The sequence below is a fragment of the Pseudocercospora fijiensis genome (genome assembly GCF_000340215.1).
Source record: "Pseudocercospora fijiensis CIRAD86 unplaced genomic scaffold MYCFIscaffold_8, whole genome shotgun sequence".
Taxonomy (NCBI): domain Eukaryota; kingdom Fungi; phylum Ascomycota; class Dothideomycetes; order Mycosphaerellales; family Mycosphaerellaceae; genus Pseudocercospora; species Pseudocercospora fijiensis.
The window spans coordinates 1831711-1847970 of NW_006921539.1; the positions used below are offsets into that span (position 1 = coordinate 1831711).

The 16260-nt window shown below is 53.3% G+C and overlaps 4 protein-coding genes across 4 annotated transcripts; 1 reads left to right on the forward strand and 3 right to left on the reverse strand.

The window, feature by feature from the left end:
* Positions 1-483: 483 nt before the first annotated feature.
* MYCFIDRAFT_90064 (uncharacterized protein) lies at positions 484-2956 on the reverse strand (the record flags this gene model as incomplete). Its single annotated transcript, XM_007931943.1, has 5 exons — positions 484-1440; positions 1493-1830; positions 1942-2381; positions 2440-2543; positions 2870-2956. 5 exons carry the CDS (start codon positions 2954-2956, stop codon positions 484-486), a joined length of 1926 nt encoding a protein of 641 aa, XP_007930134.1.
* Positions 2957-3231: 275 nt separating this feature from the next.
* Positions 3232-4651, reverse strand: MYCFIDRAFT_212216 (uncharacterized protein). The gene has a single exon (XM_007931944.1). The coding sequence runs from the start codon at positions 3941-3943 to the stop codon at positions 3560-3562; it is 384 nt and encodes a 127-aa protein (XP_007930135.1). The 5' UTR covers positions 3944-4651; the 3' UTR covers positions 3232-3559.
* A 3818-nt stretch (positions 4652-8469) lies between these two features.
* On the forward strand, positions 8470-14148 carry MYCFIDRAFT_216436 (uncharacterized protein; the record flags this gene model as incomplete). The annotated part of the gene is made up of 4 exons (XM_007931945.1): positions 8470-9318; positions 9374-9394; positions 9878-9920; positions 9978-14148. 4 exons carry the CDS (start codon positions 8470-8472, stop codon positions 13607-13609), a joined length of 4545 nt encoding a protein of 1514 aa, XP_007930136.1. The 3' UTR covers positions 13610-14148.
* On the reverse strand, positions 13169-15480 carry MYCFIDRAFT_208781 (uncharacterized protein; the record flags this gene model as incomplete). The annotated part of the gene is made up of 10 exons (XM_007931946.1): positions 13169-13788; positions 13817-14186; positions 14236-14267; positions 14293-14757; positions 14783-14909; positions 14940-15057; positions 15088-15236; positions 15270-15323; positions 15361-15426; positions 15460-15480. 10 exons carry the CDS (start codon positions 15478-15480, stop codon positions 13751-13753), a joined length of 1440 nt encoding a protein of 479 aa, XP_007930137.1. The 3' UTR covers positions 13169-13750.
* Between the last annotated feature and the right edge of the window lie 780 nt (positions 15481-16260).

Here is a 16260-nt window from a genome sequence, read left to right on the forward strand (position 1 = left end):
AAGATCATTTCTTTGATGGCGCGGGGAGAGAGGGTGGACCAGTCGAGGATGTTAGCTTGATGCATTGCTTTTTTGCTTGGGTACGCCTGAAGAAGTCGTTGCTGGCTTGGGCTTGTGGGAGCGAGAGCGGCAGTGGGGTTCGATGTGCCGGGAAGATGGCAGGTCGTGGAAGCGAATGTTTGTTGTCGTCGACGTGTGTTGCTAAAACAAGTGAAGGGTTGAGCAGACTCGAGGTTGTTGATTCCATGTGCAGGCATTGAGACAGTAAAGCAGGAAGGCGCGCGTGCTTCACTCGTCTTGGCATTCGCTCCTGCTATTCTTGAGGAAGCGGACTGCCTTCCTCGCCCGGCCGCAGTTCGAACGCAAGATGTGTGATTGCGCATGTCCAAAGCATCGCAACGTCGCAAGCGAAAGCCAGTGGGATGGTCTTCAGTAATGATGCTATGCTGTCTCCTGTTACATACCAATACTGAGCGAGAATGCCTACGCCCTGAGCAAATTGGCAAACACTGTCACCTTCTCAACATCCAAGCCCTTGCCATCGCCATTCTCACCAATCTTGGCAGCGGCACATTCGATCTCAATTCTATTGACACCTTGCGCCAAACTACCCTCGTACACGTGCGTCCGCTTGCCAGTGTCTGCATGGAATTGTGTATCCCGCTGCGTAAGACGAGTCCCATTGACACTGACGAACAGCTTGTATGCGCGACCCACCGCAAGCTCGCGTGAGATTGTCGGGGCGATGGACAGATAGTAATGCGTTGACGGCAGCGTGATGGTGGTGCTCTGGTGTGACAAAGTTGCGTGAGGCGTAATGTCCAAGCTGTATGGTGTAGTAATGTTTCGGAGCTGTGGATGCGTCGACAGCTTGACGACAGGGAGCAGCGCTTGCGATGCTGGGTAGTTTCGAAGAGCCGTCTGGGGCAATGCATGAGGCGGCGCATAATGGTAGCTTGGAGCGTGGGCAGCCATTCCAGCAGGGAACGGAGAGCCGCTTGGAGGCCGCATCAGTGGTGGTGGCATCATGCCATTCGTAAGGGGGTGTGCAGGTAGTGCCTGCTGAGGCGCAGGCGACATTGTCGACATCTTCTCATTCCTGAAAGCGCCTCCAGGCGGCGCGGGGAGCTGAGCGCTGCTTGGCGGCCGCGGCGCATCAGGAGCTGTAGGCTGTGGTGAAGGCTTGACAACACCGTTTGTTGTTGGCGTTGGCCGCTGCTGTGCTTGATGTCCATTCGCACCAGCTTGCACCATTGCTCGTTGGCGCGCCAGAGCTTCGTTATCAACGCTGACCCCAGGTGTCGGAGAACCGCGGTGCTGCGACAGATTTAAGGTGATACCAGTCTTCTGTGGCGGCTTTGGACCTCCCAGCCTGAGTCTTGTACTGGCTGGCTCTTCCACCTTCTCCTTCGCTTCTGCGAGGCGGGATTTGAAGTATGCCTGATCGCGTCAGCTTAGATCACAAGACTTCCGAAATAGTATCGTTGCCTACCTCGAACTCATTTGCCAGTTGATACATGTCACTGCCATCCTCGTTATAGTCCCGAGCATTGCGCCAGATGAAGCTGACCTCTTGTTCAAACTGATCCCAAGTCTTGAAGTCGGTGTGGCCTGTTGGAGGATTGCGTCCATGTACACCTTTCACAAGCTTCTGCACACCCTTGATTGACACTGGATGTCTGATCACCTTGTAGTAATCTTCCAGCTTCCTACTCGGCAGATACACGAAAGGTGTGAAAATTGCCATGCCGTCCTCATCGGTGTATTGAATAGCTTCGGCACAGATCATCTCTTGGGCTTCTTGGAAGGATTTGCCAGTGAAGTCCATGTCTATTTGCTCCAAGTCGTCTCCGCCAGTAGCTGCGCTGGGTGCAACCGACGACTTGCGATCGGAAGGGGGTTCTGAAAGCTTTGGGGCGACAGATAGACGCAGCTTCGTACTGGCATCTTTGCTTGCCGACTCATCTTTTGCAGCTTCCCGAGACTGTACAGGCTTATAATTCTCTTTGGCATGGGCACCGTTTGTCAGCGTGATCTTCGTCAACGACGGCGGCGCAGTAGCATCTGGAATCGGGGTGGCAACGGCAGAATAATTGGGGTTCCGGGAATACTCTGGGTTGTTGACTTTCATGAAGTTGTAAATGAGCTTGCGTATCCGCTCGGCGTCCTCGTAGATGATGCTTTTCGGCTCGTTGTAGTCCTTCGCGTTCTGGATCATCCGCTTGAAGTCGCTCTCAAGAGCACTGACTGTAGGATACGCATCTTTCTGGAGCTTCTCCTTAATGGTATCGATAGCTATTGGCAGGCGGGTGACCTGATAGTATTCCGGCAGCTCTTCTCGCGAAGGGAGTTCTTGGAAGGCATCTGTTATGGGACGATTCCTGCAGCAGTCATCAGCACAAGAGATCGAGCTTGCTTGAATGTGAGTATGCTACGCACGTCTTGTCGCTGGCTTTACTGAGCTGCGTGATCAGCTTGAAGCCGACTCTCTGCACTGCGCTCAGGTTGCCGTCGCCGTTTGCTGGCGGTGCCGGGTTGGAGTTCTGCAGCGAGACATGTCATGTTAGTCTGGATTTCTTGGTCTATGCGGGTTGGCAGTTCTCTGGACTGTGCAGTGCGTCTGGTGCAGCGCGGCGGACGGCGGAAGTGCTGCTTGAGTGGTGGGTAGTTCAAGATGCCGCCCACCGCCCATGCTCTCGACACTTCAACCCGTCGCGTAGCTCCCTTCCCTTTCGTCACCGCGAGCACGCCCTGCATCTTCGCGACAACATCTTCCGCCGCCTCACGCACTTCCTGAGCGCCCGCGCCCGCATCCATCTCGCAACACTGCGCGTGTGCAGAAGACACCGAGAGAACGGCGGCGACTCACCAGCAACTTGATCTTCTTGGATGCGCTGCCCCCGGTGTTGGTGGGAGTCGCGTTGGGCGCCGCTTTTCGCTTTCTGCTCGAATCCATCGCCGGCCGTGTGTATGCGCACTCCCAGGTGCGTGCAAGAGGCAGCAGTTGGCGAGGCAATATCCAGAAAAATCGCAAGGGCAAATGGGAGAATGCGCGCAATCACCAGCGGTATTCACACGCGCACAACCATAACCATCCACACAAGCCAGGAGGCCTTTGGCTTGCTTGCTTTGGCCGACATGCGGCTCGCGCCTGCATCCGCAAATCAAGCTTTCTCTAGCGCCATGCATCTTGGCCTGAGGCTCGCAACTTCCGTACAGGTGAAAGCAATTGCGTTATCGATACTTGCTTCATAGCTTTCGCTGTGAACTGTATATATCAGGCTGACTGAGCTAGACAAACAAGAAAATCGCTTTAACGACTCTGTCACACTAACGGTATTGTACAGATCACAACCAAAAAACAGCAAGAACTTCGCTTCGACATCCATTTCAGGCAGGCGACGATCGAACGAGAAAAGAAAGCACTTGCCATGGGTCCACCGACATTGTCTGCGCTTGCGAGAGGAGCAATTGTTTGTGCGTTCAATCCGATCGGCATGGAAGAATTCGACCTCGCCGAGCTTGCTTGATGAAACGGCCTGCAGGCCAAGTCGACAGATCACATCGTGATCAGACAATCCATGCTCACGCGAGACATTCGCCTGGCCTTCTCACGACAGGCTGTGAGGACAGCTGACGAGCTTGGTCGGACGGTTGCATCTTGGCGGCGCTCAGAACCGTATATCGACCTTCTGAGCGGCCACGAGGCCGGATGAATGACATATGAAAGTGTTGCAATGACAGCAGCTCTCACAGTGGTAAAGACCGGGACGGATTGCCAGTCCGGATCAGGCCCGGATGCTAAAGCTGCGAGAGAAGCCTGCTCCGGTGCGCTGGTTTTGTGAGCTAGGCGTAGAATTCCAGTGTACTGTGCTCCAGGGCTTCGCACTCCGGGGGACTTGTGTGCTCTTGTTGTATCGGTTGCGGTTGCGGCTGATAGCATCTGCTCGATCGACAGCTTGGAACGCGGCACACCTCCTGTGCGGCCACCACGATGCAGCTGCGTCAATCAACAACCCAGGAAAAAAAATCCACGCTGCATGACCGGCGGCTAGCGATGCTAGCTCTCTTTCAGCAAATCGCTCGTGCTTGACACAGGTCGCATATCAAAGCTTGCCGTAAGCGCGACCCTGTTCGCCGCCTCGGTCGTCCCTCAAGTGGTTCCACTCCCGTCGCAGTCTACGCAAGTGCCGTAGCTTGGTCGCCGACCGGAGCCCTCGCATATCTGGCAGACCACCACTCGGATCGATCGTCCTCTTCCTCTGCACTCCCCGCAGTCGACTTCTCCTGACGCTCCTCGACACTGCGGACACATCTTCGTCTGTCGAACTTGCCCAGTCTTGTTACAATAGGTACATGGCGTCCGTACCTGCCCAACTCCTCGACAAGATCTGCAAGTTGAGGGCATCAGGCTGTGGAGCCTTGTCGCTCTTGATCGAAATGGTATGGTAGGTGATGGACGAAAGGTTGATGATATTTTCTCTGCCACATATCCGCGCGCCTGCCTTATATCTTCTCTCGCCAAATCGAAACGCTTGCGTTCTTTCTTATCTCTGCTTCTCCGCCTGTGGCATGTAATGAGAGTGCCCAAGGGCCTCGGTGGAACGCTTGCGACAGCACAGAAGCCAACAGGACGGAGAAGTCAATGGAGTCACACGTATGTTTTCCTGCAGTGTGGAGCGAGGGTCTAGCTGTATCTAATGTGCCTGGGCCAGGGCTATAGTGGATCCTTAGCAACGTGTAAGATAGGGACGGTCCGGTAGCGGGCTTCTGAAGGAAACTCTGATATGAACATTTGCCGATGGAGCCACTGAATTCGATCACGGCCGATTGTACACCTTTGATTGATATCGGTTTATAATGACTTACGGGAGGAGAGCACGCGGACGCAGTCAACGAAGTATTTTTCTGGGCATCTTTTACTTTGCCCGTCTGGTTGTATCACAGATAGGCACGGATCGGCGCGCAGAAAGTCTGATATAGCCCCTGCTTCTATGGCGACGGCATGCCGACACGATTGCAGACGGCCCGCTTCGTCTCCTGATGGGATACTGTTTGGAGGAATCCAGCACATGTCCAGCACTCGAAGCGATTGGACTCGATCAATTGGAGAGTATATCGCCATAAGAGAGAGCGCACTCTCACACCGTCCTGCCATGACCAGAGAAGACTGCGATTCCCGAGGCTTTCCAACACTTCATCATCTACAGCGGAGCCACTGCAATCGATCACCTTGGCGCAATTCGTCGCGAGAACTTCATTATCCATTCTGGACTCCACTGAGTCTGGACGGGTTACATCAATCCAGAACATAACGCTCCACTGCAACTTGACGCCAACCATATTTCCCGCTTGAAGCCATCACTGGATTGCATATGTATCCAGCGGATTTTTTCCATGCACGGGATCCACTTCCCGTCATACGTTGAACAAGAGGATGAGTGTCGGTTCAGCAATACCAAGATGACTACATGCTTGGCATTGTACAACTGCCGACGCATAGTAGCTTCATGAACTAATCAAGAAAATGTCATCATTCATCTTGGCGGCAGTCGACATGCCTTATTAGGTTTCATTCTTCCGTTCTTGAACGAGACTGCTTAAATTGTCATTGTGAACGTTGAATGATGCCCACGAGAAGAGATTGAGAAGTGTCCGTTTACCCTGATTGATAGCACTCGCTACAGGTTTGAGCTATTTCCAGGAGACGAACGTGGCGAGAAGTCACAATGTGACTAAGAGACGACAGCAGCCTGGCGCTCCTCACCAAATCAGCGAAGACAATGAAAGTCATCAATGAAAGCTGAAGCACGAACGGTGTTATCGGCCTGCGCGCGAAACGTAATGGAAGCTACATGTAGATGATGAGAAATCGAAAGCGTCATTTACGAGAGACTGATCATACACAATACCAACAAGAAAGAGAGCAGAAAACATCGCATCCCGACACATATCAGCCAGCACCAAAACCAGCGCCCATCGCTTACATCAGACCGACCCCATCGCTTTCTTTTCCATTGACCAACACCTTGATGCAAAGAACCACATCTAGATCCCCGACTGGCCCTCAACCTCTACCCTTCCCTCGAATCTCTCCTCCCTTCCTCACCAACTACACTGACCCCACTCCCACCACAATCCCCACAACTCAACCTCAGTCCACTTCCACTTCCATTACAATTCCAACAATCACTCTCACTCAGCACGAGTCCAACGCCATCACAACTCCGACAGTTATAGTTCCCACATCCATTCCTCTCGGCATCGCAATCAACACAACTCGACGTGCGACGAACTTTGCCAGAGGCTTTGCAGTGAGGACAAGGCTTGGGGACGGTGCCGTCGCCTGAACAACGATGACAGTGGGAAGAGGTAGGTGGCATGGTTGAGGGCATGGGAGCAACGGTGATGACTGCTGTTGTTGAGGAGAGTGTGAGGGATTTTGAACTTTGTTGTCGGTTGAGGGAGTTACGACGTGTGTTTTGTTTTAGGATTGCGTCGTAGTTTTCGTGGTCGGTGTCTGGGTTCCTGATATGTCAGGATGGATGCGATGTTGGGCTGTCGTGTTTGAATGACTTGTAGAAATCGTAGAATGATGGACTGGGGCTTATATGAGTAGGGCAAGAGAAGACTCACCAAGGAAGATTTGTGCTCTGAGAAAGGCCTTGCCCGGCTGTGACCAGCTTGGGAGAAAGGACCACGTCGGCAGGAGCCGACCCCATAAAGTCGAAGAGACCATTTTCGTGTTGTGACGCCAGGGAATGTGTTCTGCTTTGCTTGTTCTGCACTTTTCCGCGGCAATGAGACGAGGCTCAAGATAAGATGTATTCGTAGCCAATTCGGCGGGTAATATATTCGTTGCCTGTTGTACCAAAATCTATTGGAAATACCCCGGTATATCCCACTTCACAACTCTATGAAGTATCAGAGGTAGCCTGGGTTAAATCTGTTCCAATTGATCCTGCAGGCTGTGTGGGAGTGCATATGGCTCCGTCTCCGAGGCGTCAGACATCAATGATGGCATGGCTTCTCGGGCCAAGCAGGACCTGTACAGCCTACAACTGGGAAGGGTCAGATCAGAATGGTAAGATCGACCGGCGCGAGCCATACGGAAGAAGAAATCAACGAAAGATAAGAGGATGTCGTTACCCAATGCATCCGGCACATCAATCTTATCCTTGCCAAGACGCCTATTTGCTTAGCGTCGATCTTCTTCTTGAAGTTGAAGAATATATCAAGCTCTGGGTAGCTGCGACGCTCTGCTTTTGAAACGTAAATTCGACGCCGTCTTTCTGGGCACTGCAAGTACTTGCCGGAGCAGCAATAATGCCAGACGGAGCGTGATCCTAAGCCAAGAGATCTGGATTTGCGACGATCCTTACCGAGGCTCCCGCGTGTAAAGCCAAGATCCCGAATGCTGAAGGAGGGTGAGATATATTCAAGCACTTCGCGGAGGGTCGGGAGGACTCTTCTTGAAGTGGAGGCTTGTCGCGAGATGCTTGGCGCTTTCCCGCGTCAACCTAAATGCAGTCAAGAAAAGCTGGGTATGGCTTGATGAGAATTCAGGAATACTTGGCGATACAATGGAGTAGGTGTGGATCGCGAGAAACACCTTAAGTCCGGCCATTCTACGTGTCACCACGTACCGAGCATGTTGCGGTCAAGAAGCAAGCCCAAGAGATGTTGTTGGCAAGTCGGACCACTTTGCCAAGGTTGGGCGTTCAGCATACAGCAATATCCCGGTAGGGTCTGCAGGTGGCATGCTGGACACGTATAGCCAAGACTCCGACTTTTCGAGCATTGGACTGCTCAAGCATTGCGTCGTAAGGAATTGCGGACCAAGGGTCTTGGCCATGTGCGTGGGCCTCCGAGTCACATCCGGTAGATGCATCGATGCTTTCTCGAAGATTTTGTGGTTCTTGGCGAGCTCTTGTGGACTGACGTGCCATGGGCTTAGGCATGTGTTGATGCCAATCACTGTTCCTATGAGGCGAAGTAACTGCAGTGATCGCGGTGTCAGTGCCGAAGCCAGCAGTGAGAGAATTTGTTGTATGACGAGTGTGATGTCGGGGTATCGGGGCTCCAATCGTGCGTCGGGCGTGGCCTGAAGCAAATGGGAGAGTCGCGCGCAGTTGATGTGAGTGGCTGTCGGTGTCTGGGACTCAGGTCGACGCTTGTCTGAACACGTCTGGCACAGATCTTCGGGACCTTTGTTACTGCATGGCAATATTTTCCAGCTCCTCGAAAAGTCGACGTTCAGGCTCAGAGGTCATGAGCAATGCTCATACATACGTTCTGCTCCGACTGCAACAAGCATGTCCGTGATAGTAGAAAAGCTGCCGTAGGATTCGTAGACTTGGAGCATTTCATCAAAACCGGCTCGGCAGACGAATTTGACCCCGCGCGTCATGGTAGAACTTCTTCGCACTATCGAACAGAGAGCTTCGCAGTGTAAGAATTCGCAACGAAATGATTGCCGAAGAAGACGATGACATTGACGACGCAGAGGCTTGGACCGAGCTACAGCTTGCCGCATTCCAAGGCGACATTGTATTGGTGACCAGACTACTCAAGGAGAGCCAAGAGCCGAACGAACCGCCCAGAGGCTTTTACGGAGGAACTGCTTTGCAAGCGGCTGCGATTTCTGGCCATCTTGAGGTAGTGAAGGTATTGATTGACTCTGGTTCATTCATCGATGCTCCTGGAGGAAGCAATGGCGGTCATGCGGCGCTTGCCCTTGCCGCTGGTGCCGGACATGAGGCCATTGTGCTTCGATTGCTGCAAGCCGGCGCCGATGTGAACTTACAAGCCCACAGATACATGGGCCGTACTCCGCTCCAGGCAGCTTGTGAAGGCGGAGACTCAGCCATTGTTAGAGTTCTCCTCGAGAGAGGCGCCAACGCAAATGCTCCGTATGCGCATCACTTTGGCAGGTCTGCACTCCAGGCGGCCGCCAGCGGAGGATATACTCAGATTGCTGAGCGCTTGCTTGCTGAGGGTAGCGATGTTAATGCGCCTCCTTCGAAGTACAGGGGGATGACAGCACTACAGGCAGCTGCATCATCAGGCAATTTTGAGCTGGTCCAAAAGCTCATGGCCGCGGGAGCAGAAGTCAATGCTGGCGGTGGGTATTATATGGGCGCCACAGCTCTGGCGGCTGCAGCAGAAGGTGGCCATCTCGAAATTGTGAGACTCTTACTGGATGCTGGAGCTGATGTGAGCCAGAGGTCCGGCAACCACCATCATACGCCCCAAGAGATCGCAGAGTATAGGGATGATGTGGAGACCGCGCAGCTGATAAATCGACATGCCGGAAAGGTTGGTGTTCACCAAATTTCGGTCTCTAGCTGAGCCTATGGAAAGACATGAGCAGTGGCATTTCGAGCCCGTCAAGGTGTGTGAGTGTCAAAGTAGCTTCCAGTATTGAGTGCATGCGTTTTATGACCGGGCCAGGTGGCTTTGACTTGATTCTATTCACGTACTCGATTTTCCATGTGACAAGACGATATTCTTCTTTGCGGCAACATCGTAGTTAGGCCATGCGGATTTAAGATGGCAGGGAGCAGCCAGATTATCGATATGTGCATTGCGTAGGGGCCACAGTTGACTCGCAATGTGTTATTTCTGCTGCTGAAGTTCCTCCGTATTTTATTTTGTTGCGGTAGAGTGAAAGCAAAGGGCGCGACTCGGGAAAGTTTGTCGGCTTCGGCTTCGGCAAGTCCCGCAAAAGTCTAACATGGATTCTAGATGTCTTCGCCTTCGAAACCGAGACAGCATCCACCTCTCCTCTAACGCACTACGCTCAGCGATTGCCGCGAAGGTACTACTTACCATCTGACAGTCTGGATCGCGCAGTCTGATATTGACCAACACATAGCTGTCGCCGCGGAAGTCCGCCGCCGCAGCCGACATGTCTGACGGTAAGTACTCGGCAGGCTGGCTGCGGTCTGCGATATGTGCTGACAAAAATGCTACAGCGGACTTCGAGAAAGTGCGCCAAGCGCAGGCGGAGCGCAACGCGGCATCAGGGAAGAAAGGCTTCAAGGACTCCTCCAGCCAGCGCACTAACAACAACAAGATCTCGCTCGCGGAAAACTTCGACAAGGATCTGTACGACACCAGCGACAAGTATGCTGGCTACGACACCTCCATCGCCGTCGACGATGACCAGGATATGGAAGATGCTGATGATGGCAATGACGGAAGATTAGTCGGGCAGTATACGGCTACGGCCGCTCAGATTGGAGAATGGGCACAGGGCGAGACGGCCGAGGACGATATCCTGCAAAGTCGGGAGAAGCAGGCGCAGATCGCGAGCAGAGAGAGCGACTACCAGCAGAAGCGCTTCACAGCGCGCACTTTGAACGGCGACGGCCAGAAATCGTACCGCGAAACGATGCAGGAGCGCGAAATCGAGCGCGAGGAGGCGCGAGTTCAAAAGCTCATCGAGGAACAGAACAAGGAGAAGATTGCGAACGGCGATGATGAGATGGAAGGCGTCGAGCACCAGGCTACACTCAAAGACAAGACGCCAGAGGCCGAAGATCGAAATGCAACGAGTGAAGAAGCAGCAGCGGAGAAACCAAGACGGCGGAAGCGAAGATGGGACAACGACGACTCAGCATCAGCAACCAACGGCAATGCCGAGACGAACGGCGTGAACGGGCATGCGACTAATGGAGATGCTGAGCCAAAGAAGTCGCGCTGGGATGCAACTCCAGCTGTGAACGGAGAGGCTGCTGCTGCGCCGAAGAAGAGGTCGAAATGGGACCTTGTCTCCTCGGCAGATGGAGGTGCCGCGCCCCAGAGCAATGGCGCCTCAGAGACTCCATCAGCACCTGTGGTCGCTTTTGGAACAGACATCAGCAGCCGCAATGCTCCTTTGTCCGATGAGGAACTGGACGAGATGCTCCCTACTGAGGGATACAAGATCTTGACACCGCCTCCTGGCTACGAGCCGCTCAGAGCACCTGCTCGACGCATTGCACCATCAGCGACACCAGCGAATACCGGTGGCTTCATGAACCAGGAACCGGTTGATCCTCGCTCAATGGGCAAGCAGCTACCATCAGACATTCCTGGTGTCGGTGATCTCCAATTCTTCAAGGCAGAGGATATGGCTTACTTCGGCAAGCTTGTGGATGGCGCGGACGAGAACGACCTTAGTGTGGAAGAGCTCAAGCAACGCAAAATCATGAGATTGCTGCTCAAAGTCAAGAACGGCACCCCGCCCATGCGAAAGACCGCTTTGCGACAATTGACAGATAATGCGCGCTCGTTTGGAGCTGGGCCTCTTTTCGATCAAATCCTTCCACTACTCATGGAAAAATCTCTTGAAGATCAAGAACGACATTTGCTAGTCAAAGTCATCGATCGTGTGCTCTACAAACTCGACGACTTAGTACGACCATATGTGCACAAGATCTTGGTTGTTATTGAGCCACTTCTCATCGACCAGGACTATTACGCTCGAGTGGAAGGTCGAGAAATCATCTCTAACCTTGCCAAGGCCGCAGGTCTTGCAACGATGATTAGTACCATGCGACCCGACATTGATCACGTTGATGAGTACGTGCGAAACACCACAGCCCGTGCTTTCGCAGTTGTTGCCTCTGCGCTTGGCATTCCAACACTGCTTCCATTCTTGAAAGCAGTCTGCAAGAGTAAGAAGTCATGGCAAGCTCGACATACCGGAGTAAAGATTGTGCAGCAGATCCCCATTCTCATGGGTTGCGCTGTACTGCCGCACTTGAAGGGACTTGTTGATTGCATCGGCGAGAATCTCAATGACGAACAGGCCAAAGTGAGAACGGTCACTTCTCTTGCTCTAGCTGCTCTAGCTGAAGCTTCGAATCCCTTCGGTATTGAAAGCTTCGATGACATCCTCAATCCTCTATGGACCGGTGCCAGAAAGCAGCGAGGTAAGGGTCTGGCCGGCTTCTTGAAGGCTGTGGGGTACATTATCCCTCTTATGGACGAAGAGTACGGCAACTACTACACATCACAGATCATGGAAATTCTGCTACGAGAATTCCAGTCTCCTGACGAGGAGATGAAAAAGGTTGTGCTCAAGGTCATCAGTCAATGCGCTGGCGGTGCTGGTGTCACTGCGCAGTACCTCAAGGACACCGTTCTGAACGACTTCTTTAAGAGTTTCTGGGTGAGAAGAATGGCCCTTGACAAGCGCAACTACAAGCAAGTTGTGGAGACCACAGTCGATCTTGGACACAAGGTTGGCGTTGGCGAGATCGTGGAGCGCATTGTTGGTAACCTCAAGGATGAAAGCGAGGCCTACCGCAAGATGACCGTCGAGACCATCGAAAAGGTCATCTCTGCAATGGGCGCCGCTGATATCAATGAGCGTCTCGAAGAACGACTCGTCGACGGTATTCTGCACTCGTTCCAGGAACAGAGTGTTGAGGACATTGTTCTTCTGAACGGCTTCGGTACTGTTGTCAACGCGCTTGGCACCCGGTGCAAGCCTTACTTGCCTCAAATCGTCAGTACGATCCTCTGGCGGCTCAACAACAAATCTGCGACTGTTCGACAGCAGGCAGCGGACCTCATCACCAGAATCGCCATTGTGCTCAAGCAGTGCGATGAAGACGTGCTGCTTGGCAGGCTTAGCTCGGTGCTGTACGAATATCTCGGTGAAGAATATCCGGAAGTCCTCGGTAGCATTCTTGGAGCTATGCGGAGCATCGTCACTGTTGTGGGTATCAGCAGCATGCAGCCACCTATCAAGGATCTACTACCTCGCTTGACGCCAATTCTTCGAAATCGACACGAGAAAGTGCAGGAAAACACAATCGACCTTGTTGGACGTATTGCAGACCGTGGACCAGAATCTGTCAATGCCAGAGAATGGATGCGTATCTGTTTCGAGCTTCTCGACATGCTGAAAGCGCACAAGAAGGGAATTCGACGTGCAGCAAACAACACCTTTGGCTTCATTGCCAAGGCCATCGGCCCGCAAGATGTCCTTGCTACCCTTCTGAACAACCTTCGAGTACAAGAGCGTCAGTCTCGTGTCTGCACGGCTGTTGCCATTGGTATCGTTGCCGAGACTTGCGCGCCCTTCACTGTCCTGCCAGCGCTGATGAACGAATACCGCGTGCCCGAACTCAACGTACAGAACGGTGTTCTGAAGTCACTGTCCTTCCTGTTCGAGTACATCGGCGAGATGGCGAAAGACTATGTCTACGCCGTCACTCCACTCCTCGAAGATGCGCTTATCGATCGCGACCAAGTGCATCGGCAGACCGCTGCTTCTGTCGTCAAGCATATCGCGCTCGGCGTCGTTGGCCTCGGCTGCGAAGATGCCATGCTCCATCTTCTCAACCTCCTGTACCCAAACCTGTTCGAAACCTCGCCGCACGTCATCGATCGAGTGATAGAAGCAATCGATGCGATTAGGCTTGCGGTTGGAACGGGAGCAGTCATGAATTACGTGTGGGCTGGCCTCTTCCATCCCGCACGAAAGGTCCGAACGCCGTATTGGAGACTGTACAACGATGCTTACGTCCAGTCGGCCGATGCCATGGTGCCATACTACCCGGCGTTTGATGATGAGAAACTGAAGAGACATGAGCTTATGGTGGTCATTTAGACTTTGCGGAATGAAAAAGTAGGAGTTGGAACTGGCACAGCGGGACTTCAGAGCTGTCAAAGCGATTCGCAGCAAGCAAGCTGGGTGCTCTTTTGCTTCCTGGAGCGGAAGCTAGCTTCGTTGTAACTGCTAGTCAGTCTATCAGCATGAGCCATACCGGAAGTCTTGAAGCAGGCTTTCTGAAAGCTCTCGGAGCTTGGTAATGACTTACAGCGTTGAAGGAAGGACTGTATGGGATGCAATGCGCAATTGGTCCAAGCGAACATTTTATACTAAGGAATGACAGAGGCATCGAATCTGAGGTGCTCTTCACTCGTCTCAGCCACGAAGACGACGCGACTGTGCTTTCGATGGAGTGGGAGCTGACGTGGAAAATGGCAGCTGAGAGCACAGGAGTGGACTTTATCAGGATTGGACGTTCTTTCGCTTTACCAGCTATATGCTCGATCCAAAGCGTGACGTGCCAGCGAGAGAAATGATCGTGGCAGACGGCGCCGAAGTACAAGGGGCATGCATCTCTGCTTTCCATATCAAAATCACGAAGCTCATCCGTTGGTACACTCATACGTTCATTTTCCTCTCGCAATCATGCATTCAGTCCTCCGCCCGTGCGGCATATTCCACACCATCCGTCCGATCTCGACATCTTCCGACCTAACTCAAGCCCAAAGGATTACTCGCACTTCCCCCAGCACTCCTCCTCGCCGTCCCCTCAATCTTCTTCGTCGGTCCAGCCTTCGCACTCCCCTGTCCAGCAAGTCCCAACGGGTTCCCCGCGGTAGCAACTCTCGGTCCACCAACACCTACACCATCCTTGATATCATTCCCATACCCTGCAACACCTTGTCCCCAATATCTTGTGGTGTTGGAGATCTGGTTTCCGATTCCTTCGCCGACTTTGTTTACTGAATTGCCAATCGAGGTGATGAAAGCTCCTGCGTAGTTGCCCACGCCTGCTACGCTGTTTTGGACGGTGCGGTTGACCCAGTTGCCCGACTTCTGGGCATTGGACGGGGCAGGACCGACTTTTCGGAGGGAGGCGGCGGTGGGGTTCTTGGGTGCTGAGGACTTGGACTTGGTGCGTGGATTCGTGGCTGGAGATGGCTTGAGAGCTCCCGGTGCGGGCGTCGGTCGGGAAGGAGACTTGACTGCGGCACGCTGCGAAGGTCTCACTGGAGGCTTCGCTGTCGCTGTCGATGGCTTGGTTGGACGTGTAGTTGACATTCTGTGTGGTTACGTCTGGCGCTAATTGGGAGTATTGGGTGATGTGGATGGAAAGAATGAGAGATGCTGTCTTGACCTACAACGTGTATGTGAGCTTCGGATACACAGAGGCTCCTCTATCGCCACACATCGGACCAAACATGTTGTGTTGCACATGCCAAGCTCGAAAACCTGAAAGCCAGTTGGAGGTGACGTTTGTCTTCGCTCCTTCCCCAGATGCAAAGCTCACCCTCAGGCAACCGCGCTACGCTCACTAGCGTCGGCTCGCCAAGCGGAAAGTTTCAGGGTCCTCGACTTCAGTGCTCTTTCGAGGAGACGACGCGATACCATTGTCGGGTCCAGCTTCATCCACAAGAATTGTGGGGGCAGCTTTCCACTTGTTTTCGGAGACTCCGGAGTCGTGCTTGGTGCATGGAGCCTATATCGAAGGACTGACGTGCGGTGTTGACCGCAAAAGGTCAACTGGCGGCGGTGGAGGAAAGCTATGCTCCTCCTTCCAAGAGCAACTTCGTCGAAGTGATATTGACCGCAGATCCAACGGCGACACATAGCCTAATGCACGGAGTCTTGTGATCGCAGGTCAGTATGCTCACCTCACTTGCGCGCAAAACACGTTATGCAAACACCTTCCTTTGCCATCCCTTCATCTGCCTCATCTACCACCGCCATCATGGCGTATCGCTCCAGAAACACGAGCGAGTCTGACAGCTCAAAGGGCCCACCACTACGACCCAAGAAAAGCTTCCATTCGACTCGGTCTCATCCACTCGAGCGCGTCGACTCGCGCGCGGCACCTCCAAGTCCAGGCTCGACTGCAGTCGTCAGTCCGGAAAATTCCGTCTTCAGTCCAAGCACCACTTCTGCGCCGACTCCTGCTCTACGGTCGCGCACGCAAAGCGTCGCCAGCTCTTTCCAAAGTAAGTCCAACCTCCCTGAGTCTCGTCCAGCTTGGCAGCGGCATCGCAGAGGCAACAACGTCGTCGGTGAAAACTTGTGTGCTCGTGATGTCAAATGTCTTCCGCATGTCTCAATTCCCGGCCCGCGCGGTCTCAAACTGTGGGAGCGCCGAGAGGCGACTGCTGACCGCAGGGCTTGGGCTCGCTTGGAGGAGCGACTTGGCAAGATCGATGCCTTCTTTGACGACGAGACTCAGTCAAGCCCTTCGGAGCAACCAGATATTGACAGAAAATCTGCAGAACTTCGATCCACCTCCATCACCGAGCTCGTTGGAGAGGCCGCAATACGCCTTGGACAGCGACTCAAAGCCCATTCTGACAAGTCTGAGCGCAAAGCCCAGAGGAAGCGAGCAGGAAAGCCGTCCCTGCCCAATCTCTTCGACAAGCCTGAGACAGCAAAGCTCACAAAGTTCTGGGAAGGAGCCGAGCAAGAGGACTTTTCCGAGTCGCTCAAGAAATCCATTTTTCACC